Genomic DNA, 27,699 nt, shown 5'->3' on the forward strand with positions numbered 1-27,699 from the left:
TTGCAGAGAGAAATGTAAGCACAGCCAGAAAAGCTGAAAACTTGTTTCTTTAAAGTTTGATGAGGATTTCTGTGCAAGCTGGGCTGGGTCAAGCCTGGGGGGGAAGCTGATATCTGCCCTTCTCCTCCAGCCCTGCACTCAGCAGGGTAAATAAGGGATTTTTCTTTTAGGGCAGTGTGGGGGAGGGAGAGAATGAACTAAAAATCTCAAAACTTGCTGAACCTTAGGAACTCTGCTGGCAAGTCCTTAATAAACTGGAGTAATCAACTTGGCCATTACGTTGTAATAAAGAAAACAAATATTCTAGGAAGATCATCTCCTTGCGACCTCTGAGAAAAAGAAACTCCTGCTACAACGTAAAACATCCTCTGTGATGTCATCAGTCTGCGTGTGCTAAAGCTCTTCTTCTGGTATGATGTCATCACTGTGCTCTCAGTGTACATCTCCCCCCATTCTCCAGCGTGATGTCATCACTCTGTAAATCTCTCCCCGCCTCCAGTGTGATGTCATCAGTCTGCGCCGAGCTGGAGGTGGAGCTGTCCTGCTCATGTGCAACGGTTGAAAGTCAGATCCCGGAAGAAGAGCCTCGCTCCCTTCGAGCTCTGATTCTCAGCTTTCCTCTTTACTTGTAAGAGCAAGAGGCAAACAGCTCTTCCCCAGCCCAATTAATTTCTAATTCCGAAAGCAGCAAAAGCAGAGAGGAAAATGCCTGCAGGAGCTTCTGCTCAGGTAGGAGATTGCCCCCAGCTTCCTGCCCTCTCTATATAAACAGTAAGAAACTAAATGCCAGACGGGTCAGAGCATTTCTCCATCCAGCCCTGCACGCTGTCTCCAGCAGTGTCCCCAGAATCACCAGATGAAAACTAGAGTTCAACTAAGTATTCCCTGTAGATCTATAAAACTGTGAAGCCACTTGGCCTCCACCCATCTCTGATATCAGTTTATGCTCATGTTTTCCATGAAGTTGTGTGCTATGCTGTGACAACATTTTAGGACAGCAGATTCCACAGTTTAGCCACCCCTTGGACTAAAGAAATAGGGGTAGATTTTAAAAGATGTGTTGATTTTATAACTTACACGCCCAATTTTACGTGGTGCGTAAGGGGGGATTTTCTTAAAAAGTGCACAATGCAATTGGAATATCCCCAGTTCCCTAACCTTCCTTCCTCCCTTTTCCCCTCTCTTCCCTGATCCCTAAACCCTAGCTATCTACCCTAATTTTTTTTGTTGAAGAACTTACCTGCAGAGACAGCCGGGACAGCACCTAATGGTGTTGTCCCGGCAGGCCCCTAGCCCGCCCCTTTTTAAACCCTCTCTCTTCTGCACGTACCAGCAGTTAAGCGCATGGTCGGGCTATTTAGAAAATGCGCGCAGCCCGGCCACACGCGTATCTGCCGGGATTTGCGCGTGCCGGGGATTTAAAATTCCCCCGATAATTTCTTGAGGTCATCTTGAAATTACTACCATGGGATCTTCTTGGTGTCTTCTTGGGTACTTGCCAGGACAGCATAAACAGCTGCTAGCTTGTGGTTTGTTCTTTTGCATTCATGATTTTGTAGACCTCTATCATGTCCTGCCTCAATCTTCACTTTATCAAGGTAAAAAGCCCTAATTTGTTTTAGCTTTTCAATGTTTGAGATGTACTCCAATCCTCTCCCCATTCCGGTTGCCCTTCTCTGTACCTCCTCACGCTCTATCACATTCTTTTTGAGATGGGGTGACTAGATCTGTACACAGAACTGGCCATTCAGTCCGAATCACTGCCACCTTTATTTTTGCCGGCTAGTCCAGAAGTTTCCAGCATAATCTCTCAAATACCTTTTTAAAGTCCAGATATATTAGGTTGACTGATCCACCAGCTTTGGTATGCCTAGTTACCATTTCAAAGAATAAGACATGACTCGCCTTCCCAAAACCCATGCTGACTATTCCTAATTTGACCATTTCCTTCTATGTTTTTTAAGATTTTGTTCTTGATAATTGCTTCCACTATAGTATCTGATATTGATCTTAGGCTTATAGGTCTATAATTTTCTGGTTCCCTCCTGGAGTCACATTGGCCACCTTCCAGTCCTCTGATACAGTAGTTGTTTCTGACAGATTGTAAATCAGAATAAGTTTGTCTGCAGTTTCTAGTTTCACTTCATTTAGAACTCTGGGTGGATTCCATCCAGCCCTGGCGACTTCCTTATTGTCTTGCCAAACCAGTCTAGACAAATGGGTTATGTCCTCTGACCAGCAGTCAGAGGCAGAGAACAAAAAGCTCAATGCTGATGTCCCTCCCCATATAAGAGTCTGGTGCTGCCTTAGCTCCCCAATTTTTTTCTCTGCCTCAGCAGATGTGCAGACGTATGGATTGGTGCTGGAGCTACACAGAGCAAACATGGAAACGTGGTTCCAGGGCAACAGCCTTCCTAAGGTCACTTTCCCTAAGATAGCCGGGGCTGGGAGGGGCCCCACTGACAACAGTCCTCATAGAGCTGATTTTCCCTTCCTCAGAGCAACCAGGAGGGTTGGCTCACTGGGGTCTCATGGAGCTTAATCACTGAAAAAGGAAGGCTGCACTGACGGCTGCCTCTCCTTCCCTTCCCGTGGAACCTGCTCGGTGGAGTTTGCGTTCTGGTGCCCAGGAGCGAGCAGTGGCAGGGAGTTCCCAGTGGCAGGAGCAGCAGATGCTTCCGGGGCGACAGGCCTCACGTGACTCTGGTTTCCCCTGGTGGAGGGGGTGACATGGTCAGTTATGGCACTGTTTCCCTGGTAAGGCAGGAGCGGGGGAGGGATAAGGAAAACCCTGCATGTAAGTCTACACAAATCCTCTTGCTTCTCCCGTGACTGGGTACATGGCACTTCACCCTCTGTTAGCATGATGTATGCTCTATAGCTTAAGCAAGGCTGGGTGCGCTCCCCAGTTCATGCTGGCACCCTGTAGGGAGACAGCAGGGCCAGTGCTGGTTTCATAACTGATTCCGGTGAACCAGAGGGCCTCAGGAAGGAGCAGGGTGGTGGCTAGTTGTGTAAAGCACCAGCCCTAATAGACAGGAGAATCCTGGGTTCAGATCCCAGGAGTGTCTGTCTTCTCACTTCACAGCAAAGAATCTCATATTTGGTGAAGAAAAAACAAACCCTGGAAAAAAATGACTCATTGCAGGGTCTGAAGCCATTGATTGGCACCGCTGTGAGAATCTTCTTGATGACTGGATAACAGCAAGCAAGCCCAGTTAGGGGTGGAGCAAGTGAATAGCAACCCTAATTATTGGGCTTTGCAGCTGGGGGCAGGGGCCGCTACCTGCCTTGCACTCCTGAACAGGTGATTGGTAGCCTTGGCTGCAGCTGATTTTTGGGAACCTGGCTTGGCTTCAAGGCCACCTCAGATATCTCCCTACCCACCAGGGGTAGGGAGATATCTGAGGAGTAATAGAAAGAACTAAACCTCCAAACCCCGGAAGGTAAATGTACCAGGCTCAGCAGTTTCTGTACTGTTTCATTGAGGCTATCAATAAATATGTGGATATATATGTATGTATATCATCTACAAGCAGTTATGTAGAGGTTGTAAGAATGTATTTTCAGGCAATCTCTCCCTATTCCCTCCCACACTCTATTGGAGAGGAGCCATCAGGAGGGCGACAGTCTGGCCTATAAGGACAGACGTCTTACGGCCTGCAGCTGGCGGATGCCAGGCACACGGGAGCGCTCCTCTCCCCTCTCCTTGGGAAGGAGGCAATGGAGGGCGCTGCCCGTGGAAATTAGCGGTTGACCCCTTCCTAAAGGGGCTCTTAAGATCATTATTTCAAGAGCTGTCAAATGAATGTAGGTTATGAAATATGGCAATCCACTTTGAGTGGAGGTTGGTAATTGTGCAAACAGATTGAGGAACCTCGCATCAGTAAGGTGATTGAGCGTTTGTTTTTTTCTGACTTTACGTGTCTACTACGTCTAACCAGCTGGTATTCTTGTTCCAATAGGGAGAAACTGGAATCAATAAATGAGCGTTGCCTTCATCTAGGGAGATTATAGCTGGCAGAGAAGGGTGGACTGCTCATGGATGCCCAGGCCAGATAGGAGACTCCGCTTAACCTGGCTTTCCCCTTCTTATTCTCTCCCCAGGCTACTTTGGAGGAAGGGTTTGCGTCTTAAATCCTCCTGTGTTGGGTCCAACATCCCTCAGGGAAGGCCGGAGTGAACTTCCCCCACAGGTGTTATTGGACAGAGAGTGCGTATTTGCGTGGGTGTGCGTAAGGCCACGACTTAGATTGGCGCGCATATTTGCACCGGTACTTGTGCGCATAAGACTGCAACCTAAACCTGAGCACAACCTAAACTTGTGCGCATACGACCATGGCCTGCGCGAGCGCACATTTGTGCATGTACTTGTGTGCATACAACCGTGACCTGGTCTTGAGTGCGTAATTGCGCGCGTCCTGGAGGGAGCTTGCATGTACGCCCGGGTGGCATTAGCGTGCGTGCAGGAGGCCGCCTAGAGCCGAAGTTCAGGAGAGCCAAGCGCTGGGGACGAACAGGTCCAAGCGCCCTTGCTGTGTCTGTGAGGCTTTCTATCTGATAGTAATTTAATCCTCACGCTTATCTTGTTTGTGTCCGCGCTGTTTACAGGCTCAAAGTGATTTGATTACTATAGCTTTTGCCCATGTTGGGACATCCCCTCGGCCTATGGTGCCTCTGGAGTGGGAGGCGAGGCAATAGTCTGTTCTCCTCCTCCCTTGTTCCCAAGGGCAGAAGCTTTCCCAAGAGATAGGTTGGAGAGCAAGTTTGGGCCTGTGGTCTCCGGTATAGATGCATCCTCCTCCTCCTCCAGGGCCTGCAGACCTTTCTGCAGGGGCGCCCAGCGAAGGCGAAGCAACCAGTATGTAGGGATCGCATGCTCGGGCCTCCCTTTTGTCAGTCACGGTGGGCAAATGTCAGAGGGAGGCCGCCCCTGGTTATGTTCAAGGGGATGTGGATCATGCGACACCGGAGGATCCTGAGGGAGAATTGACTTTCTCACCTCTAGAAGAGGGAGAAATTGTATATGACTGAGAGCTTCTTCAGACTCTGCTCAGATTTTTTTTCTCTTTTCACAAAGATGTCTTGCTGGGTTTGTTGGCTCAGACCCTGAACATGCTGGGCATGGCCCGAGTCTGTTGGCTCAGACCCTGAACACATTTAATGTGGCCAGAGATCAATTTTAAGTTAAGCATCCTGTTTCTTTCCCTCCTATATTCAATTCAAGAGATATTGGATTCTAAGAAGCTAACTGTGTCTTTCAAGGTTCCCTGTTTCTGCATGGAAACTCTGAGGTCCGTCTTAGCGGCGGTACGCAAGGGAGAGTCCTTGGCATCTCTCGGCTTGACAGAGGCCCATCTGCACATGGCCATCAGGCCGGAGCACCAGAGATTCCTGAGGTGCATGGTCCTAAGGGAACGTTTTTTGGTTTTGAGCCCTTCCCTTCGGCTGGCGATGGCTTCACGAACCTTCACCAAGTTGAGGGTGGTGGGGGCAGCCACATTGCAAAAGGAGGGGTGGTGTGTTGGTGCATCCGTATCTGGAGGACCGGCTCATTCGTGCAAAATCAAATGACCTCTGTCGACAGTCGATACAAAAGGTACCGATGCGCTTGAAGTCTCGAGGATGGGTGGTGAACCTGGCAAAGAGCCATTCAGTCCGCTTTCAAACTCTGGGGTATCTGGGAGCTCCAGTTCAATGCGCTGGTGGAGAGGATGTTTTTCATGGATAGAGAGTGCTGGAATTGCAGCGTCGGATTAGGCTTCTGATAGAGCTTTCGGGGCCCAGGGTCTGGGACCGTTTTCAGGTCCTGGGTTCTATGGCATCGGTTTTGGAATTGAGGCACTGGGCATTCACACGTACTGCGGCCTCTGCAGGGGGCTCTTCTCTCCCGCTGGTTTCCCTGATTGGAAGAATTTCATCTTCCTCTTCCGCTGGAGGGGGAAGCCAGGGACAGTCTTTCACCTCTTTGTAATGCGGCGGGGTCCAAAGAAGGGGAAATGACTCGTCTAAGGCTGCAGTTGTGCGGTGGCTGAGGGAAGCGATGGACTCGACTCACATTTCTAAAGGGCGGCCCTCGCCAGGCAGTTTAGGGATGCACGCGACGCGTTCTCAAGGCAGGGCCAAGGTTAGCCGCAGAGTTTATGCCGCCAACTCTGCTGCTCCCCGAAACGCCTCCTGCCTGCCCCTGTAATGCCCCCAACTTATGCGGCTAAGGGAATAGATATAGAAGCTTTACGTATCCTTTCAAAAGACGAGCTCCATTTGTCCTCCGTCACAGCCTGACCCAAGTCCTTTTCTCGGGGCCCTAAGACGCGTCGGGTATCAGTTGAGTTCGCATTCAGAACCGCACACGATTTGGATACTGCCTCCCTCATTTTATCAGCTTGCTGACAAGTACTTTCAAACATGGTCTTCCCCAGGGAAAGATGAGCGCTCTGTCCTTTAATTTTCAAAGAGCGCCGCGGTTATGTAGCTAAGAATTCATCCTTAGATTATACCTTGACTGTGGTTTTTTTGAAAGACACCATTTCCTCCCCAATTCCCAGATGTGCTTCATCTGAGTAATTCCACAAGATTTCCAAACTTGAAATGCACCCAGAATCCTCCCCGGAGAGAGCGCCGTGTCAGGAAATAAGTCCTTCAAGTAGAAGTGCTCGCTCTTGCCCCCAGACCCGTTAATCCCCCTCTTCTGTATATTTAAAATGCTCCCGGTACTCGGAGCCATCCCTGCCCAGGGGTGCCAGGTGCGGGGCGGCTGCCGTAATAAAGCCGATAGAGGCCCAGTGCCCGTCCAAGCCTGTTCCGTGGACACCCGAGGTTTCATGTCTTTTGTTTTGTGCCAGTCTGCTGCCACGTAATACCAGCCCAAAGGAGGCTCGCTAGGACCGCCCGAATCCTTTTACACAGCCGGAGGGGGGTTCTCCTTCTCCAAATAAAATAAAACATCTTTGTCTGCCATCCCTTCAGCATTCCGTTAGGGACGCCAGTAGGCAGAGTTTGGAATAAATATCCTGTCCTAGGCAGAACATTTCATTTTTTTGTATTTCCGCAGGCCTTCCCAGCCAGGAGAGCGATGATCTCTCCCTCCTTTCGAGAGCCTTCCAAATTGTATGTATTAAGGGGCGGGTAGTTCAATGGAAATAAATCTTCTGCTTTTACCCCCAGATAGTTAATTTTATGAGAAGCCCACTTAAAAAAAAGATGAGCCTGTTTCAAATTATCGGGACACCTTATATTCAGAATTTCTGATTGGCCCCAATCACGTTTAAGCCCCGAAGCCTTACTAAAGGTAGCCATTTCCTTTTCCACCCTGGGGCTCCATTAAAATTAAAAAGAATATCATCGGCGAACAAAGATAGATCATACGTTTCTTTTCCTAAGCTAAATCCTGATGTAGTCGGAATTGCTTCTTATCTGATTAGCGAAAGGTTCAAGGAAAATAGCCAAGTTCCCCTCCCATCCGGGAAATTGTTGGCGCAACCCCCCCTTAACTTTAATGCAGGCCAGAGGCGAACGGTATGATTTTTGCAACCGAGTCAGAAAGTCACGACCAGAACCCATTTTTTCCGAGGTGCAAAAAAGAAAGGGCCCCTGTACCACATCGAAAGCTTTTTCCGCGCCGACAGTAACAGCGAAGAAAAGTTTTCCTGTTGCGCCCACCACGCAATATCAGTTATTTTCCGCACGTATTGGAGGCCATCCTCCCTAGTTCAGAGTATGTCATCTGCCCACTTCAACCTATCTGCTAATATTTTAGCCAGTATCTTTAAATCTAGATCAATTCTCTTTGGTTTCCTTCTAATCAGCTTCCTCATTCTTTCATGAGCCCTCTTCTTGAAATTCAGCTTTGTTCAGGACTTTTATTCCAATATGTGTTTGAAATTCAGTGGATGCTGCCCACTGACTCCACCACTGTAACTTCCTGCACCCCACTGAGGGCCAGGTCTAGGGTAGCCCCTTGTGTTGCAGGTCATCCTCGGCACCGACAGTTTATCCCAGGTAGGAGCTCACCACAACTATTCCTCCCGGGGGAGCCTCGCTGTAGTTTATCCCTTATGAGAGCTCCCTGTTACACACTCTCACACGTACTCTTGCACGTTGAGATTCCAGGTAATAGCAGCCGGTTTATTATGAGCTTGATTAATAATGTATACCATGATGGTAATGTAATAATTTATTTATTATATGTTTTTATCTTTATCCTGCCTTTCAGGCACTTCAGAGCGGATTACGTTCAGGTACTGTAGGTATTTCCCTACCCCAGAGGGCTTACAAGTCTGTCTGTACCTGAGGCAATGGAGGATGAAGTGACTTGCCCGGGTCACAAGGAGCAGCAACGATTACAATAAGTCATATAGCAGAATAAATAAAAGCTTACACTGTTTACTGATCTGAAGGGCCCAAGGAAATCTGTCGCTTCTGGAAGTTCAGGATAGCAAATGTTCTGAAAAGTGGCAGCACTGTCCGCTTTTATGTGTGTCCGTGATAGAGCTGAGAGTAAGCCACTGGAGGGGGGGCCTTCTCTCGGAAATCTAGTTCAGTTATTTCATTTGGTAGGTTTGAACTACCCGGGATACATCCATAGCTTCTTCCTCGTTCCTTGGAGTGTTTATTCTCTTAGCAGTTCCTCTTATATATTTTGCAAGCATTGGCAGTTAGTCTTATCTTATGGGTGTGATACAAGGTGCTCTAAGGCCTGTTGCTGTGGATTCATTCAGTTAATCTGGAGTTGGCCAGACCCAGACGAATTCCATTACGCCTTCACTCCTGGGCTTTCAGACCAACTGCTCCAAGAAGCAGAGGAGACATTCTTGCAATTGATGATTGGGTAATTTATTATTGTGTCCTCACTTTCTCAGCTCATTTGCTCTCAGCATACATTTCCCTCATTTGGTCTGGAGGATGGTAGTATACCCCCACTACTAAACTGTAGTGCTCTATCCTGGGGAGCTGCAGAGGAACCCCGAGCAAACCTGGGGTGCAGAAAAGGCACTTAAAGAGAGAGATTTTATAACCTGGGTTCTGTGTGTAACTGGTTTCTACCTGCTATAGTCCTGCTCTGGAACTGTGCATTCTGTGACTTTGATTTATATACACACAGGAAACCCTCCCCCTGCTCCACTGAGCCCCAGCGCTGGGAGGTCTCCTGATGTTTCTGGTTTGTGTTTCAGGTCCCAGTAACCTTTGAGGATGTCGCTGTCCGTTTCTCCCAGGAGGAGTGGGAGGGTTTAGAAGAATGGCAGAAGGAGCTTTACAAGGAGGTGATGAAGGAGAATTATCAGACCCTCAGATCACTGGGTAAAGGAATTTTCTTTTTTTATTAAGTTACTTTCGGAAGGGAAGGAATAGAATATTATCATACCTACCCTGTTTCCCCGAAAATAAGACAGTGTCTTATATTAATTTTTGGTACCAAAGATGCACTAGGCCTTATTTTCAGGGGATGTCTAATACCGTTGAGCTGCTGGCTGCCCCTGCGTCAGCCATGCCTCACCAGTGTGCTGTCAGAGAGAGGTAAGAGTGTGCAGCATTCATGGTAGTCAGCTTGGGCTGACTCTGCTGCTTTTGAACCTCTGCACACTGCTTGGAAGGGGTCCCCCGACTGGTACTGCCACCATCCCCAGATGTCTGTAATCTTGCTGCCACTGTCACTGCTGCCACTTGGCTATTGGGGAGGCGCCGATTGCTGCTACTGACACTGAAGCCCATTCTGCTGCCTCCTCTGTGCAGGCCCCGTGGGCTTCCACTTCCTCCATGCTGATCTCGTACATTGTGAGATCTGCATAGAGAAAGTGCTATTCTTGCACATTCCCAAAGATCACATGTGCCAATCACTAAAAAGTAATTTTTATTTTTTTTTTTACCTTTGCTGGCTGATGTTAGTTTTCTAATCGGTTGGTCACAGGCTTTTTTTTTTTCCACCTTCCCTTTCTTATTTTTTTTGCCAATTCCTTTTATATTGTCCTTTTTCTTCCGTATTTCTTTTCTCTCCGTCTTCTTCCCTCAAACACAGTCAGGTTCTCATTCTCACATGCATTTCTCTCACACACACACAGTCTCTCACTGGCTCATGCTGTCTGACGCTCACACACACAGGCTCTCTCTCACTCCCACATGCTGTCTTGCTCAAGCACAGGCTCTCACTGTCACATGCTGTCTCTCACACACACACAGGCTCTCACATGCTGCCTCTGCAAACATTCAGATCCTCACTCTCACACACAATCTCTCAACTCATCTCATACACGCACGCACCCTCTACAGACCCTCAGCCTCTCTCTCACCTCTGGGCCTCCTCTTCGCGGGTCGCCGCAGGATCGGCTCTGCAGCGGCCCTGAACTTCTCGGGCCTCTTCCTCTTCTTGGGCCGCTGCGACTTGGGATTCGCAGCAGCCCGCGGCGGCTCCTCTTCTTCACGCGCTGATGCTCTTTCTCCTTCCTGCCCATGCGGCTCTGGCAACGTTTACTTCCGGGGCCGCACGGGCAGGAAGGAGAAAGAGCATCAGCGCATTTGAACGCGATCTTTTTCTTCGGGCAAGGAGGCTCAGCAGCCGCATGAGCCTCCTTGCGCCCGGGGGCATCGGCTCCCCTCCGGATACCACTGCTCGCATCTGCTCCTAATACTTTGGAAACTTTATTTTAAAAAAATAAATAAATAAATAAAAAATGACGTCACAGGATTGACCGGCCCACCGGGGGAAGCCTGATCCCCCGATAGGTCAATCCGCCCCTGTTTACAAGGGATGTCTTACTTTCGGGGGAGGTCTTATATTTAAGAATTCGGCTAAATCCCTACTAGGTCTTATTTTTGGGGGGATGTCTTATTTTCGGGGAAACACGGTATAAGGGAGCCCGGACCGACGTGCCGCAAGTGCGCAGTAGAGAGCAGCTCTACCGCGCATGCGAGCACGTCGGCCAGAGCAGAGCGGGCCCCCCCCCCCCCCCCCAAAAAAAAAATGGCACCTGCTCCTTAGGAGCAAGAGCGGCGGCAGGAGCAGGAGCGGCGGCCGGGAGGAGCGGGAGCGGCGGCAGCAGGAGCAGGATCGGTGGCCGGGAGGAGCAGGAGCGGCGGCAGCGGCAGCAGGAGCAGGATTGGTGGCCGGGAGGAGCGGGAGCGGCGGCGACGAGCGGGAGCGGCGGCGGCACGCGCGGGAGGGAGGGAGGGAGGAGCAGTAGCGGCGCGCGCGCGGGAGGGACAGTTGTGGATCGGCTGAAAGGGGAGGGAGGAGAGAGTGAGGGAAGGGAGGAGAGGGAGAATAGAGGTGGGAGGGAGGAGAGGGGGAGGAGGGAGGAGAGAGGGAGAATAGAGGGGGGAGGGAGGAGAGAGGGGAGAATAGAGGGGGAGGGGGAGGAGAGGGAGAATAGAGGGGGGAGGTGAGAGGGAGGAGAGAGGGTGGGGGGAGGAAGTAGGAAGGAAATAGACCGAAAATTTTTTTTTTAAATGTAGCCCGTTGTTACGGGCTTAATGGCTAGTTTCATTATAAACCAAATAAAAGTTTAGAGTAAACAAAGCCTTTATCCATTATATTTCTCCAAATGAAAGCTTGAGAGAGAAAAGAATGGATGACATCAATGACAAGAGAGAGCAGAAGGGGCAGGGAGAGAGAAGGAGACAGCTCTGGGGATGGGACAGAGATAGGGGACAGGTCACAATTACTGAAAGGTGTGGAGAAAAAGAGAAGACCATGTAAACCAGTAACTAAATGCATGTTAGAAAAGCCGTCAAAAGTCAAAGATTAAGAAGAGTATGTACCCAGACCAGGCCACTAAAATATCCTCAATTCAAAGTCTGTCAAAATAACTCATTCTTCACAATCCAGGGACTTAAAATAATCACTCACTACGTAGTCTTTTCTTGGCCTGGTATTCCAATAACATTGGAAAAAGAAGGGGTATGAGGGAGGGCCACTTGTCTTAATCTCATAGTATGAGCTGGACTACTTAAAACCAATTGTTGTCTAAGCTGGTCTAGTCCTGGCCCATCTAGGACTTGAGTGGTGCTCTGAAAACCAACGAGGGGTCTTGCATGTTTTTCTCTCCCTAGAGGGTACGGGGGTGCAGCAAGGGATGTCCCGGGGTTGCAGAGTAAGAATTTTCGTGCATGCATTTGCTTTTATAAAGTGTAGCTGTGTTACTGTACTTGCAGAGCGTTTCTCCTATGCAGGAGCAGGTGTAGCTTGATGCACGTAGGTGCCCGCACCGGGACAACCCTGCAAATTTTCCAAAGCGGACTTTACCTGCATAAGTGTGCAAGCTGTTATAAAATCCCCTTCTTAAAGCTTTACAAGTGAAAATGAATGCTTAACATTGGGCCTGGAGATGGATTGAGAGCCAGTGAAGCTAAAGCTGCCCCTGAACTGATAATTTGAGAAAACTCTTACCCCGGTATTTGGAATCGCTCGTCCTTCCCCAGTGTTCACAACGTTGCAGTCGTCCAGTCCTGAGGTCATCAGAGCCCCCATTGCAGTCGTTAAATCTGATTGGCCTAAGGTAAGGGCCAAGTCTCAGCATCATACGCAGTGACCCAAAGACTGACCCTAGAGACCGCTGCAGTCTGACCAGATGGGCAGGCAAGACAGGATCCCCCCAGAGCATCTTTACGGTTGGGCTGGGGTTACCTGTCTTACCTGCCCAGAGAATCTTTGTTGATTTAGTCCAGGGTTGCCCAAACTTTTCATGTGAAGAAGCGTACAGGGAATTTAAAATCACAGAGAGGGGAGGGAGGAAGTGACGTCACCCGCCGAGATGGCTGCCTGAAGCCCGAGCTCCTCCACCACCAGATGCGATATCGGTGAACATCCACTCCCAAACTTCATCAAAACCCGGCGAAATTGCTGTTTATACCAAGCAGGCACCCCCGATGGCTGCGGAAAAAAAAATCGCCGACCTGAAGCAATTTTCGTTCACAGCAGCGGCGGATCTCCTAAAAACCAACATGGCCGACCACGTGGAACCCGAAGACTCTGGCGATTCCCCATCGGTCTCCGAGAACGGAGACACACTCAGGTCAGCTGGGGAGTCTAGTATAACTCGTGCTGACTTCCAAATATGGTTTGGAGAGCTTAAAGAGGGGATGGGGAACTTAAAAAGTGAGATACAGCAAATAGCTGCAGAGCTCCGGCGTGACTTTGCTGGCCTGGGGGAACGGGTGGACACCCTGGAAACCCAGGCGGAGGAGCAGGGCTCAGCACTTTTAGGCGTACAAAAAGAAATGGAGCAACTAACCAAAGGCTTAAATGATCAATCTTGCTGGTTGGAGGATCTGGAAAACCGTTCCAGAAGGGGAAACCTTAGATTTAGGGGAATACCAGAAGGTGAAGGATTCCAGGACTGTGACAGAGTTATCAAGGACATATGTGACCAGTTGCTACATCCTCTGTGTATAGAGGGCACAGTCCCAGAGATCAAATTAGACAGAGCACATAGAGCCCTATCCAAACCCAGGGGCAATTTACCAAGAGATATCGTGGTGTGCTTTCACAGCTATGCACAAAAAGAAAAGATCCTGCAACAAGCCAGACAAATGGAGGACTTTCAGTGGCATGGAGCCAAAGTGGAGATTTTTCAAGACCTTTCTCCCATTACGATTAAGAAACGGAGGGAGTTCCGTGAAGTGCTTCAGATATTAAGAGAAGGAAACTACAGATACAAGTGGCTATTCCCATTTGGACTTCAATTCACAGTACAGGGTGTCTCCTCCAGAGTGAGAACCGTGGAGGAAGCAGCCAAAACTACTTCAAGCAGCTGGCCTTATGAAACTTCAACCAGGTACTGATCGCCACCGAGATGGAGGTCACCAGCCGGGAGCATCACAGAAATGGCAGAGAGTTACGCATGGAGGCAAGCGACTTCGCCGTCAATCAGGAGACCAAGGAGCCTTCAGAGACGCTGTGTCGTGAGACTTTTTTCAGACCTTTCGCTGGTCTTGGATACCATCTTGCCAGAGTGGGATAACTGGAGATTGCAGTTCTTTTGTTGAGCTGAGACACTATTTGCTGGGTTTCATCATTTGCAGTATTTTCCTTATAAAAGTGTTCCCTTGGGGGGCCTTGGAGGCTGGGAGCAGGTTATAGTTAAGGTTTTGTAAATGTTACCATGTTCTAGATAGAATGTATGAGGGGAGGGGAGCGGCTTGGGGACGCTGGACCGGACTGTTATGGCGTTAGTCCTCCCAATGTGGGAGAGTCCTAATTGGAGGAGGGAAGGGTGTGTGGGGGTGGTGGTTAGGGGAGGGGGGAGACCTCAGATGGAAGAGTGGATGTGCGACGCGTTGTGTTACACTTTTTAGCTATGCAATGGAGGCAGGGGTGACACAGTTTCATACACCAGGGTCAATAGTGTGCGTTGTAGGAACGGGGAGTCTAATACCCTGATGGGGGACATACGTCTATTATCTTGGAATGTTAAGGGGTTGAACTCCTTTCACAAAAAGGAAGCAATTCCTGCAAGATGCAGTCAGGGAGAAGGTACAAATACTACTCTGCCAGGAGACTCATCTCCGAAAGAAATGGGAGAAATTGATGGTGTCCCAGCAGTTTCCATCTCAGTTTTACGCTGCGGCGACTGTGGGACATAAATATGGGGGTGTGGGGATATTATTCTCTGAAGACTTAGCAGTAGATATTGTTCTCTGTTATACGAGATACCGAGGGTAGATATAGTTTGGTTAAGTTTAAATTAGGACAACACATTTTCTCGGCTGTAAATGTTTATGCGCCCAATACAGGTGGTCAGGGCCCTTTCCTTGAAAGTCTTTTCTCGTACCCTTCAGCAATGGGTGGAGGGCTCCCTCCTGATTGGAGGAGATTTCAATTTAACTAGATATCCCTTTTTTTTGGACTCCACTGGGGGAGGTGGGAGCTACTCATGTCGACATAGGAAGGGGCTGAGAGCCCTCATGAGGGAGTGGAATCTGTTGGATGGGTGGCGGCTTCACCACCCTGCAGATCGTAATTATACTTTTTACTCAAAGACGCATAAATCATATTCGCCCATAGATTACTTTTTGGTAGACAGAGATCTTACTAATAAGACTAAAAGCTCAGAGATACTCCCTATCGCGTGGTCCGACCACGCGGCTATCTCTATCACACTTCATAAACTAGGAACTCAATCAGGAGAGAGATTTTGGCGTCTCAATGACAGTATTACTCACAGACACTGAATATAGTGCACAATTGCAGAGGGAAATGGAAACCTATGTTAAGGAGAATGACACAGGGGATGTCTCTGCGAATACGCCATGGGACTGTTTCAAGGCGGTTGCCAGGGGTAAACTGATTTCGCGAGCCTCTTTCCTGCAGAAACTTAGAAATAGTAGACGCATGGAGATAATGGAGAAATTAGGTAAAATAGAAATTAGGCATAAGAGGACAAGAGAACCAGGCCTCGCAGATCGGCTAAAAGAGTTGAGGGAAGAGTTGCAAAATATATCAGTGGGCGAGATTGCTTTCCAGATGGATAGGGCCAAGCAAGAATTCTTCGAGGGAGGAAACAAAGCTGGGAGACTTCTGGCCCGTAGGCTCAAAGCCCGAGCCACCCAGAATCAAATTTTAAAAATTAAATCCGAAACTGGAGAGATGCTTACTGATACGGATAAAATACGTCAGAGGTTTATACAGTTTTACCAACAACTTTATACCCGGCAGGAGGAGATTTCCCAGGTAGACATAGACTCATATCTTGAGGACATTTCTCTAACACAGGCGGATCAAAAACAGCAACATTATTTAAATAAACCTATTTCTGAAGAGGAAGTTTCTAAGGCGATTGCAGGCTTAAAGGTGGGAAAGTCTCCGGGAATTGATGGATTCACGGCAAGCTTTTATAAATCCTTGGCTTCCACGGTCGCTCCCCTGTTAGCTGCGGCCTTTAATAATTTACTGGTGGGAGGGGAAATCACTACGGACACTAACAGAGCGGGGATCACCATACTAGCCAAACCGGGGCGGGATACCACTTTGTGTGGATCATATAGACCTATATCTTTAATCAATCTAGATCTGAAGTTATTAGCGAAGATTTTGGCCACACGTTTAGGGCATATAGCACCATCCATAATTCACCCAGACCAAACAGGATTTGTACCTGGGCGGTTGGCAGGGGACAATGTTAGGAGGGTCATTGATTTGATATGGCATGCACGTTCAAACTTACAACCCCTAATTTTGTTCATCGTAGACGCAGAAAAAGCGTTTGATCTTGTGCACTGGGAGTTTCTATTTTCAGTTTTACATAGAATGGGTCTGGGAGGCAACTTTTCAGCTTTGATCCGGAAACTATACGCTAACCCAAACGCCTGTATAAAAGTAAATGGGGGCTACTCGCCCTTATTCCCGATTGAAAGAGGAACTAGGCAGGGTTGTCCTCTCTCTCCACTACTGTTTGCTCTTTATTTAGAGCCATTAGCTGAGATCATAAAGAAGGGAAGGGGAGATAAAGGGGGTCCAACTGGGAGCTCAAGAGTACAAACTTTCTCTATTTGCAGACGATGTGCTCTTTACGGTAGCAAAACCTCTGGACTCGCTACCACACCTAGTAAGAGCTTTGAATCGGTTTAGTGGGGTTTCGGGGTACAAACTGAATATGGACAAATCAGAAATACTTAATATTTCCCTAAGTTCTACCGAGGTGCAGAAAATACAGCAACTTTTTCCTTTCAAATTAGTCAAGCGATCCCTCAAATACTTGGGCGTGCGAATTGGGGCAGATCTGGATGACCTATATACTTTAAATTACGACCCTGTATGGCACAATATTAAGGCTGATTTACAGAATTGGGAACGAATAGAACTCTCATGGTTGGGCAGGATCTCTACCCTTAAAATGAATGTTCTCCCACGGCTCTGTTACTTATTTCAAACCCTCCCGATACCGATTCCTCAGGTAGATCTTAGATTATGGCAAAGACATTTGTATCGTTTTCTGTGGAGGAGACGGCCTCCTCGGGTTTGTGGCCGGGTCCTACAGTTACACAGGGATAGGGGAGGTTTAGGTGTACCTTGCTTACAATACTACTATATAGCCGCGCAATTGCGTTATATTATAGATTGGCATATGGCAGGCGCTCATAAGCGCTGGGTACAACTCGAAAAGGATAGTCTGGATGGTATTCACCCAAAAGTATTTACCTGGTTACCCTCCCAAGCGAGAGCGTTGCCGTCACAAGTTGCTCCTTCCATTGCTCATACTCTACGCACCTGGGACAAATGGAAGGGTGATATTGTAGGAGATAGGATCATCTATCATAAATCCTCTATTTTTCATAATAAGGCATTTACACCAGGCATCTCCAGAGATGGGAATCTCTAGGCTGTACTGCTATTGAACATGTGTGGGCCCGGGGGAAAATTAAAGAATTTACGGAGCTCGCAGAGGAGTTTCATATCCCAAAATCTGATCAGTATTTTTATATACAACTTAAACATTATTTATCACAGCAAACAATTAGACTTGACCTCAATAGAGGCAAATCACTTTTTGAAGGCTTCTGCGACCATGCAGACAACATTAAGAAATCTCTTTCCAAGATTTACACCTTACTTAATAGGGATTTGGAGACTCCACCCTCACATATTGTACAATGGGAAAAAGATATAGGCCATAAGCTTACCTCACAGGAGTGGACAGACTGTTATAATGCTGCTAGGAAAGGGATGATTTCTGCTACCATTATGGAACAAAATTATAAAATGTTGTATAGGTGGTACTTAACTCCAGCTAAATTGCATAAATTTTACCCATCGTTAACCGATAGGTGTTGGAGGGGATGCGGAGTTGAGGGCACCTTTCTGCACATCTGGTGGGATTGTATCCCTATCCAGGGTTTCTGTGCGATGATTAGTAACCTTATTTCTGATATTATGCAGGTACAAGTACCCATGCAGCCGAAAATATTTCTCCTGAACATTTACCCTTCTGTGTTACATGAACAGAATATTTACGTAATACAGCAGAGTATCCAAGCTGGCAGGGAAGAAATTGCAGCCCTTTGGCGGCAAAAGGAGATACCTTCACGAGCTCGGGTGATTCAACGTTTAACTAAAGTTTGTTATCTCAACCATTTGACTGCCGTCAAACGGAAATGTTTGAAAAAGCATCAGCTCCAATGGTCCAGTTTTGAGCGATGGAGGGAGATACAGGCGGCTACTCTGCTGCCTACTTCAGGCCCATGAAGAACCAGTTATGTCTTTAATTGATATCAGATTCTTACTAAAGTGTACATGGGTATTTATAGGACAATTGCCTCCCTTTACTTGTTACCTAACATTAAGTTCCATGTAACCCTTGCACAATTGGCCTACTGACCACATATATCAACCTCTGACCTTGGATATGTACCCCATTGCAGTCATGGTGTGGTCTACTTTAGATCGTTGGTCACTTAATCAGTCTCATTTGTTTTTTCGCTATATAAGTTACAGCTCTTGGGTAAGGTCCTCCGGGTGGGAGGGGAAGGGGGGGGGGAATGGGGGAATAAAGAAAAGACACACTACGCATATTCTTGTATATTAGCATATTTATTTGTTCGACATGTTTGCAATGTTTATATCATATGTACGATATGCAATGCTCAAGTTATTTGTAATCATATGCTTAAAATATAAATAAAAAAAAAAATCACAGAGAGGGTTGGATTTTATTGGGGGGGAGTGGGGGAAACGCCCCTTGAAGGAGTGTTTGCTGAGCAGGATGGTGGGGACTGTAGGGAGAGTGTGCGGCCCCCCCCCCCCCCCACACACACACACACACACACACACACTCCACTCTGTCATTCACCCCCTCCACCCCTCACTCCCTCAGAGGGGCATATGTGGGGGGAAGGGACGAGGTGATCTGTCACAGGCCTGTCCTCCGCCTCCCCTCTCCCCCAGCGTTGCACATCAGCAAAAGGATTGGATGTAGTCCTTTCCCCTTCGAGGTGGATGCCAAACCAGTCCAACCCCCCTTGGTGATGTGGGAAGGGGGGATGCAGAAGGCAGGGTTCCCAAGGACGTGGCAGGGAGGCTGGGAGATGGGGGGATGGTTGGGTACGTGGAGGCGCGCACTCTCACACTCAACCACCACATATACTTCCCTTCTCACCCCTTCCCCTCTCTGCTCACCACCTCTGCCTCCCTTTCTTTTATCTCTCCTGTCCCCTCTCTCACTTGCAAACCCCCCCATCCTACAGTCCGGGAGGCCAAGGGAGCCAGAGGCCTCCGTGCACACTCCTTCTGCATAACCAGGGGCAGGGAGACCCAACAGAGCCCCACTGAACGCCCCGGAGCGGTGGAGGCTCAGCTTGTAACAGGCGAGAGCTGGGGCCTGAGCTGCAACCACAGGGACAGGAGAGTTTTGGGCAGGCCGGCCTTTCACAGACCTCGTTCAGTAATCCAGGTCTCTAGAGGGTAGTGGCTGCTCCTCTCCCTTCTCCCCTTCTCCCTGGAGTCGCTGCCACTTTCCCAGGAAGGAAGAGGATCAGAGCAGTGGGAGAGGAGGAGGGGGAGGGCCATCAAGACTGAGGCTGAGGATCACCGGGGCAGTCTGTGGCAGTGGGGTTTGTCTCCCACTCTGAAGTTATGGCACACTGCTGGGGGTCACGGAGAGGTCTTAATGTGAAGTCTTGGTATCCTTCCACCACCTAGGAGGCACTTTCTTATTGTGGCTGCAGCAAGATGGCCTTATAGCCTCTCCAGCTTCCCAGTTTGCCACCTGCCCCTTCTGACGGCCCGGGCAGTTTGGGCTGAAATGCAGGAAGACAGGTGGGCTGGATCTGACCTGTGAACAGGGCAGGCATGGAGGGTCGGAAAAAACGTTCTTCCTGTGCTGCAGATTGAGGAACCATGATTTGGTCTCTCCGTGTTATCATTAGAATTGTCCTCCAATAGTAAGCAAAGGTGAATATCATAGGCCTAGCGAATTTCTCAATAACGTCTCATGGATATCTCCAATAAGCAAACAGAATGTTAGGAATTATTAGAAAGGGAATGGTGAATAAAACAGAAAATGACATAATGCCTCTGTACCGCTCCATGGTGAGACCGCACCTTGAATACTGTGTACAATTCTGGTCACCGCATTTCAAAAAAGATATAATTGCGATGGAGAAGGTACAGAGAAGGGCAACCAAAATGATAAGGGGAATGGAACAGCTCCCCTATGAGGAAAGACTAAAGAGGGTTTGACAGCCGACGCTCAATTTTGCCGGCATCCGGTTTGACAGCCGTGGGCCTATTTCAATTTTTTTTTTCCAATTTTTTTTAACTTTTGGGACCTCCGACTTAATATCACCATGATATTAAGTCAGAGGGTGCACAGAAAAGCAGTTTTTACTGCTTTTCTGTGCACTTTCCTGGTGCCCGGAGAAATTAGTCCCTACCTTTGGGTCGGCGCTAATTTCTGAAAGTAAAATGTGCGGCTTGGCTGCACATTTTACTTTCTGTATCCCGTGCACATACCTAATAGCCCCCGCAACATGCTTTTGCATGTTGCAGGGGCTATTAGGTTCAGGGGGGTTGGACGCGCATTTTCGATGCGTTCAATCGCGGGTTAACAGTGCCAGCAGCCTGCTTCCCTCTGGATAAAGCGGAGTGAATCCTTTCAGAAAAGGCCCCCTTCTCCAAAATATGCTCAGTTCCTAACAAACCTAAAATCCTAAAATCCTCTTCCCTGCATCATCATCTCATTCATGCATTGAAACTCTGGAGCTCTGCCTGCCTCTGGGGTCCTGCACGTGGAACAGGAAGCATTTCAGAGAATGCCACCCTGGAGGCTCCAGATTTCAGCTTTCTACCTAAAATCCTAAATTTGGCTTCCAGAACCTCCCTCCTCCACTTTCCTATGTCATTGATACCCACATGTACCAAGACAGATGGCTCCTCCCCAGCACTGTCTAAAACCCCTATCTATGTGATGTGTGAGGTCCGCCACCTTTGCACCAGGCAGGCAAATTACCGATCAATCCTCACATCCACCAGCCACCCAGCTATCAACCTTCCTAATAATCGAATTGCCAATTATAATGGTTGTTCTAACCCTTCCCTCCTAGAGACCTACCTCGCTGCGAGAGGATGCTACATCACCTTGAGGACAGGTCCTAGCTACAGGATTGTTTCCTCCTCATCAAAGTGATGCTCTCCTTCAGGGTGACCTTTCTCCTCCAAGGCAGCACAGGGGCTACCAGATTGGAGGTGGGACTTCGCCACTACATCCCTGAAGATAAGAATATAAGAACATAAGAAATTGCCATGCTGGGTCAGACCAAGGGTCCATCAAGCCCAGCATCCTGTTTCCAACAGAGGCCAATCCAGGCCACAAGAACCTGGCAATTACCCAAACACTAAGAAGATCCCATGCTACTGATTCAATTAATAGCAGTGGCTATTCCCTAAGTATAATTGATTAATAGCCATTAATGGACTTCTCCTCCAAGAACTTTTCCAAACCTTTTTTGAACCCAGCTACACTAACTGCACTAACCACATCCTCTGGCAACAAATTCCAGAGCTTAATTGTGCGTTGAGTGAAAAAGAACTTTCTCCGATTAGTCTTAAATGTGCCCCATGCTAACTTCATGGAGTGCCCCCTAGTCCTTCTATTATCCGAAAGTGTAAATAATCGAGTCACATCTACTCGTTCAAGACCTCTCATGATCTTAAAGACCTCTATCATATCCCCCCTCAGCCATCTCGTCTCCAAGCTGAACAGCCCTAACCTCTTCAGCCTTTCCTCATAGGGGAGCTGTTCCATCCCTTTTATCATTTTGGTTGCCCTTTTCTGTACCTTCTCCATCACAACTATATCTTTTTTGAGATGCGGCAACCAGAATTGTACACGGTATTCGAGGTGTGGTCTCACCATGGAGGGATATAGAGGCATTATGACATTTTCCGTTCTATTAACCATTCCCTTTCTAATAATTCCTAACATTCTGTTTGCTTTTTTGACAGCTGCAGCTCACTGAACCGACAATTTCAATGTGTTATCCACTATGATGCCTACATCTTTTTCCTGGGTGGTAGCTCCTAATATGGAACCTAACATCGTCTAACTACAGCAAGGGTTATTTTTCTCCTCTCTGTCTCCCTTAGCGCCTGCAGGTTTGCCACTCCAGCCTCCAGAGATCACTCGTTCTCTGAGAGCTAGGAGCTCCTTGCACCTCGTTCCCAAACACTAACCTCTCGCCAGCTGGGAGATAATCATACACGTGGCACTCAGTGCAAAAGACTGGGAAGCCTCCCTCCCACTGCTGGACTACTTCCTGCATCTTAATTTTGTTTTGTTATCAGATTCAACGGCAGGGGAGCAAGACATACTTCACTTTCAATGCAAAGCCAGCATCGCTCTCTGCTTCAACGGCAGGGGAGAATGAAGAAAGGTGGATCTATATTCAGGCAACAACCAACAAGGACTGAATTACATAGTCTGGATAAACAGATAAGCATGGGTGTAGCTTGCTTATTGGAGTGGTTAATACTCCTAGCTAATTACGCTATTTCACTTAGAGGCAGTTCCAACACTGCTCTACATTAGTGGTGGGGGTGGAAGGGAAATAGAACCAAATAGGTTACTAAGGGCCAAAAGTAACAAATAAGTATGAGAGAGAAAAAAAAAAAGTGCGAAGCTTGCTGAGCAGATTGGGTGGGCCGTTTGGCCGCCTTCTGCCGTCATTTTCTATGTTTCTATAGATTAAAATTTCTAAGGGAGCAGGAATGTAAACGTAACCTAAAGTACTTTTACTGTATACATTTATTTTATATTTGTCTGGCCAAAACCCCTCAAACACTACACTTAATCTACCTATATCTTCCTAGTTACCCATCTTATTGCTGTTGCATCCGCCGGTCTCAGACGGCTTCGACCTCTGTGCCTCGCCTTTCTTCCTTCTCTCTCCTCAAGCCTTGGGAAGATGGCTGCCACCGCGTCTTCATGCCGCTCTCCCCGGCGTCCCCGGATCAGCGACGGCGTTCGCCATGTTTTTCCTGAGGGCCTGCTAGGATGCGCGCATGCACGCCATCCACGTCTATATCCACGTCATGGCGGGAACCTCGGGGGGCGTCCCCTCCGAGTGACGTCACGACATCCGGGTATTTAGCCTGCCCTTTGTTTGCTAACAAACTGAGTTAGCAAGGATTGGAATAGCTCCGGTCTAAGCTGCTCTGCCGCTTCCTAGCTGCTGCAGGAAGCTCTCTCTGCCCTTCGGGATAATTCTACTTTAACTTGGGTACCCGCTCCTCAGGGGCCCTTATGTTCTCTTTCAGGTGCCTATCCTGGGATCCCAGGTACTCGCTCCTCGAGGGCCTGCTCTCCCTAACCTGGTGCCTGCCACTCTACAACTTCTGCCTGCCAGGACTCTCAAAGATACAGCTTCTGCTTCAGTGAGTACTAACCTATCAGTCTATCTCACCTACAGCTTCCGCGCTCTACATCCGGGATCTGTTCCTCTTCCACCACGCTGTCTCCAGCAACTCTAGAGTGAGACGGGTCCTCTCGGCTGAGGATCCCTGGACTACCACTGCTGGAGCTATCTTCCACTGCTGTCCGCTTCCTGGGCAGTGTCACCGTGCTGTACAATAAAACTACTTCTCTGTGCCTGTCTGAATAAGAGTCTAACCTGGTACTTCAGTTCCTCACGGGGCTCCTCCCCATGGGAGTGGCCATCTCCGCAGTACCCAAGAATCCACTCCAACACCTCACAACCATAACAATTGCCTCTTGTTTTGAATTAAATTCCAGAAGAGGACCAGAAGCATGCACCATCAAACCTCCTTATGTAGTCTGTCCATTTAACTTGCAATACCTTATTTGTTTTTATTTGCTTTTATATGTTTTTTATTTTACATTTAATAGGAGTAATTTGCTACAGATTTTATAGAGAAGGAAAGGGGCCTTTGGAAGCTGGGGCTGTGGAGATTGAAGCCTGGATCGCTCGCTACGACCTCTGGAGGTCCTCTCCCAGGAGCTGCTGGGAACAGTATGCAGATGAGACTTCGGTCTTCTTCCGCTGCCTAAATCCCACCCTCCACCCTGCTTTGTAGCCCTTTTTTTTTTATTTTATTCCAGTTAGGCCTGTTCTGAGGCTCAAACACTGGGCGGGTAAGCAGCTACAGCTAAATGTTAATGAGCCAGGATGAGTCTGAGTCCGTATCTGCTGTGCTCTATACATCTAGGAGGGAATCGGGGCCACTGCAGGGCCTGAGAGCGGAGCAGGCACTGACGCGGTCTCACATCAACTCTTTAACACTCAGCTGCAGCTGCTCCCTCCCAGAGATCAGAACTGGCCCCAACTGTGGAAAAAAAAAAAAGTCCATGGGGGTAGAGGAGGCCGTAATTTTAGTAGAGTTGCTGACTGGCTGGGAGGGAGGGAGCGAGGGTTCCCCCCCCCCTCGTGGACAATACTGTTGGCTGGTTGGGGGAGAAGGAGAGGGACTTTAAGAGCAACTGTTTCCCAAAACAAGGTATGACATTGGCTAGTTACCTCCTTAAAATAACACAGATCAGCTGCCAGGCTGACTCATGACATTAAAGAGTGGGTGGGGGAGGATGTATTTCTACCACCAGTCCTACCACCGGCCCACAGAATTTAAGGAAAGTAGCTAGCCGGCCCCTGGCATTCAAAAGATTGAAAAACACTGGTCTAGTTCATCCATGAATGCTGCTTTACACCCCTGTTCCCTCTGAGATGTTAATGCTGGGTAAACCCTGACTGCTGTCACTGTGAGTCTCCCTCACATCAAGTAATGTCTGTCCTTTGTTTTTTTTATCCAGAGATTGAGTCCAAGAGACGACACGAGGAGATGCATCCTGAGGAACCCACTAAAGAGCTGGAAGTGCCTGAAACTGTAGGGGACACTTGTCTATGTTGTGACTGGAGGAATAACAGCTGGACTCAATGTAAACCAAAGGAGAGGCCAAGAAACTCTGCAGGAGATTCTGCTGAGAATGTGACTCCCTGTGTGAAAAGTACTAGTGATAACCCTCACACTATGGAGCAACAGAAAAAAATGAAAATAGGAGACGAGTATGTGTGTAATGAATGTGGGGACTGCTATATGGATCAGGGATCTCTAAAATCTCACCAGAGACTGCATGGAGGAGAGAGACCACATACAAGTACAGACTGTGGTAAGATCTTCTATCAGGAACAGCAGTTCACAGCGCACCAGAAATTCCACACTAACCAAGATAAATCATTCCCCTGCCCTGAGTGTGGAATAAAATTCCTTCAGAAAAAATACCTGGAAAAACACCAGAGAATGCACTTGGAGGAAAGACCATTTCAGTGTACTGAATGTGGGAAAGTCTTGAGGCTCAAGGAATCTCTAACAAAACACATGAGTTTTCACAGTGCAGAGAGAGAATTTCCTTGCACCGAATGTGGGAAAGTCTTCAGGTGGAAACAATCTCTTATGCATCACCTGAATGTTCATACTGGAGTGCGACCCTTTCCTTGCTCTGAATGTGGCAAAAGTTTCCGGGTGAAGAGGAATCTCACACTGCACCTGAGTATTCACACTGGAGAGAGACCCTTTGTTTGCACTAAATGTGGAGGAAGCTTCAGGCTGAAACAGTATCTTACACAACACCTGAGAATGCATACAGGGGCAAGACCCTTTTCATGCAGTGAATGTGGAAAAAGATTTGCAAATGAAGAAATATTAAAAGCTCACCAAGAGATTCATCTTAGAGAGAAACTATTTCCATGTAGCGAATGTAATAAAAGCTTCCTTTATCCATCAAAATTGAAATATCACCAAAAAAGTCACACAGGTGAAAGATCATTTACATGTACTGAATGCCATAAAAGCTTTGTGTCAAAATCAGAACTGGAAAAGCATGAAATGATGCACACAGGAGAGAAGCCATTCACATGTTCTGAGTGTGATAAAAGTTTCAGTAGGAAACTGGAATTGAATATGCATCACAGGATCCACAGTGGTGAGAAACCAGTCACATGCATGGAGCATGATAAAGATTTTGGGCAGAAATGTCAATTGAAAATGCAGCAAAGGTTTCGCACAGGCGAGCAACCTACCACATGGACTGTACTGCATAGGGTGCCATTGGCCTGATTAAGAATTTTGAAGCAGCCCTCGATAAGTTGGTTATATATATATTACACCCTATGAGCTCCAGAAGGAGGCACTTCTTTTTGGCACAATGCAAGCATTAAAAGCTGAATTTTCAAAGATTGTACATGTAAAACTTAGCACTTGCATGCATAAAATAGCATCCACACAAGTCCATGCTATTTTAAAAATCGCAACTTACACGCATAAATCAGGGTTCACAAGCAAATTTGCTTGTTTATAAAAAAAAAAAAAAAAAAGGGGTGGGCTGGGGCCATTCCAAGGAGGGGGCCAACATTTATGTGAGTAAGTTGCTATTTTACAAATCTCCAAAGTGATGTGCATAAATCTTTTGTGTATGTGAAAAACAGGACTAGTAGGGATCTGGGTAAAATGAGAGGACTTCGGGCTGAAGAGCCAGGACAGTCTTCATGGGCTGCAGACCTATTGGGTGAACGGGTAAGCTGATTTGGTAAAACTGGTGATTTAATTGCTGCACGCATGGCATAAAATCCCCGGACTTAACGCAGGTAAAAGTCGACTTAGGGGGCAGTAAAAGCATCGGATGAATGCAAAGAAAAAGTCTACTTGTGAAACCTTTTAAAAGGTGAGGTACAAATATCACTTTGCACACTTAGCTGGGCCAAATTCCTATTTATCTGGCTAAGTAGTGCATTTGTTGTTACTTAGATGAACAAATGTGAGCTTGGCCAGATAATTAGCGGCACTGGTCCAGTTCTAGTCTCATTTATCTGGCTCGGCAGCAGCAGGTGCTGTTTAGCTGGATACGTCTGAAAAGCACTACTTCTCCGTCGGAGTAGCTCTTTTCAGAATTATTGCACGGAGTACCGCTGCTTGGCTGGATAAATCCAGCATTTATCCGGATCTGTCCAAACTCGCCCAGCTTGTGCTTTTTTACAGGGTTGAGAATTTGTGCCCGCATACGTCCTCTTATTATATAACCCACACCTATAGTTTCCATGCCGGTTATAAAATGCAGTGGCAGCTTTGTGTGAGCCCATCTACACACGTAAATGGGCACATGCAAACAGTTTTGAAAGTTATCCTCTTAAGAGCATTAGCAGTAAGTTTAAGGAACGGAGATCATTTCAGACATAGCTGGCTTAGGAATGGGATTCAGTTATGGAAAGTTCAAACGCACTCCTTACTAATGTATCCAAATTGACCCTGCCATGATTACATTTTTGGGACCATCAGAAACAAGCTTGCTGCCATTTTGAATGCAAAGACCTAATGTTTCAATCATCAGGTCGGTTATGATAAAGTCTCATGGCTGAAATCCAACATTTTTAGAATTTTTTTTTTTATACACAAATACATTTAACTTGAACACTAAGGAAACCTCCCAGTACTGGCCATGTTTCTGAATTTCTGCTGCTGGGGGAGTAATCGTCCGTAGCATTAATCGCAGGCGGCCATCTTGTCTTATCTCGTCAACGAATTTGCTGTAACCGATACAAAAGCCTCGAGTTAGGTATTTAAAAGTCAACAGACCAACCATAGCAAAACATGTCATATACAAACATAAGAATATGCCATACTGGGTCAGACCAAGGGTCCATTAAGCCCAGCATCCTGTTTCCAACAGTGGCCAATCCAGGCCATAAGAACCTGGCAAGTACCCCAAA

General features: G+C 47.6%; 1 protein-coding gene across 1 annotated transcript; it reads left to right on the forward strand.

Moving 5' to 3' along the window:
* The first annotated feature begins 531 nt into the window (after positions 1-531).
* LOC115083791 (zinc finger protein OZF-like) lies at positions 532-27,699 on the forward strand. Its single transcript, XM_029587809.1, has 3 exons — positions 532-729; positions 9,174-9,300; positions 24,750-27,699. The coding sequence occupies exons 1-3, from the start codon at positions 706-708 to the stop codon at positions 26,051-26,053; spliced, it is 1,455 nt and encodes a 484-aa protein (XP_029443669.1). The 5' UTR covers positions 532-705; the 3' UTR covers positions 26,054-27,699.

The sequence above is a fragment of the Rhinatrema bivittatum genome, chromosome 2 (genome assembly GCF_901001135.1).
Source record: "Rhinatrema bivittatum chromosome 2, aRhiBiv1.1, whole genome shotgun sequence".
NCBI lineage: Eukaryota > Metazoa > Chordata > Amphibia > Gymnophiona > Rhinatrematidae > Rhinatrema > Rhinatrema bivittatum.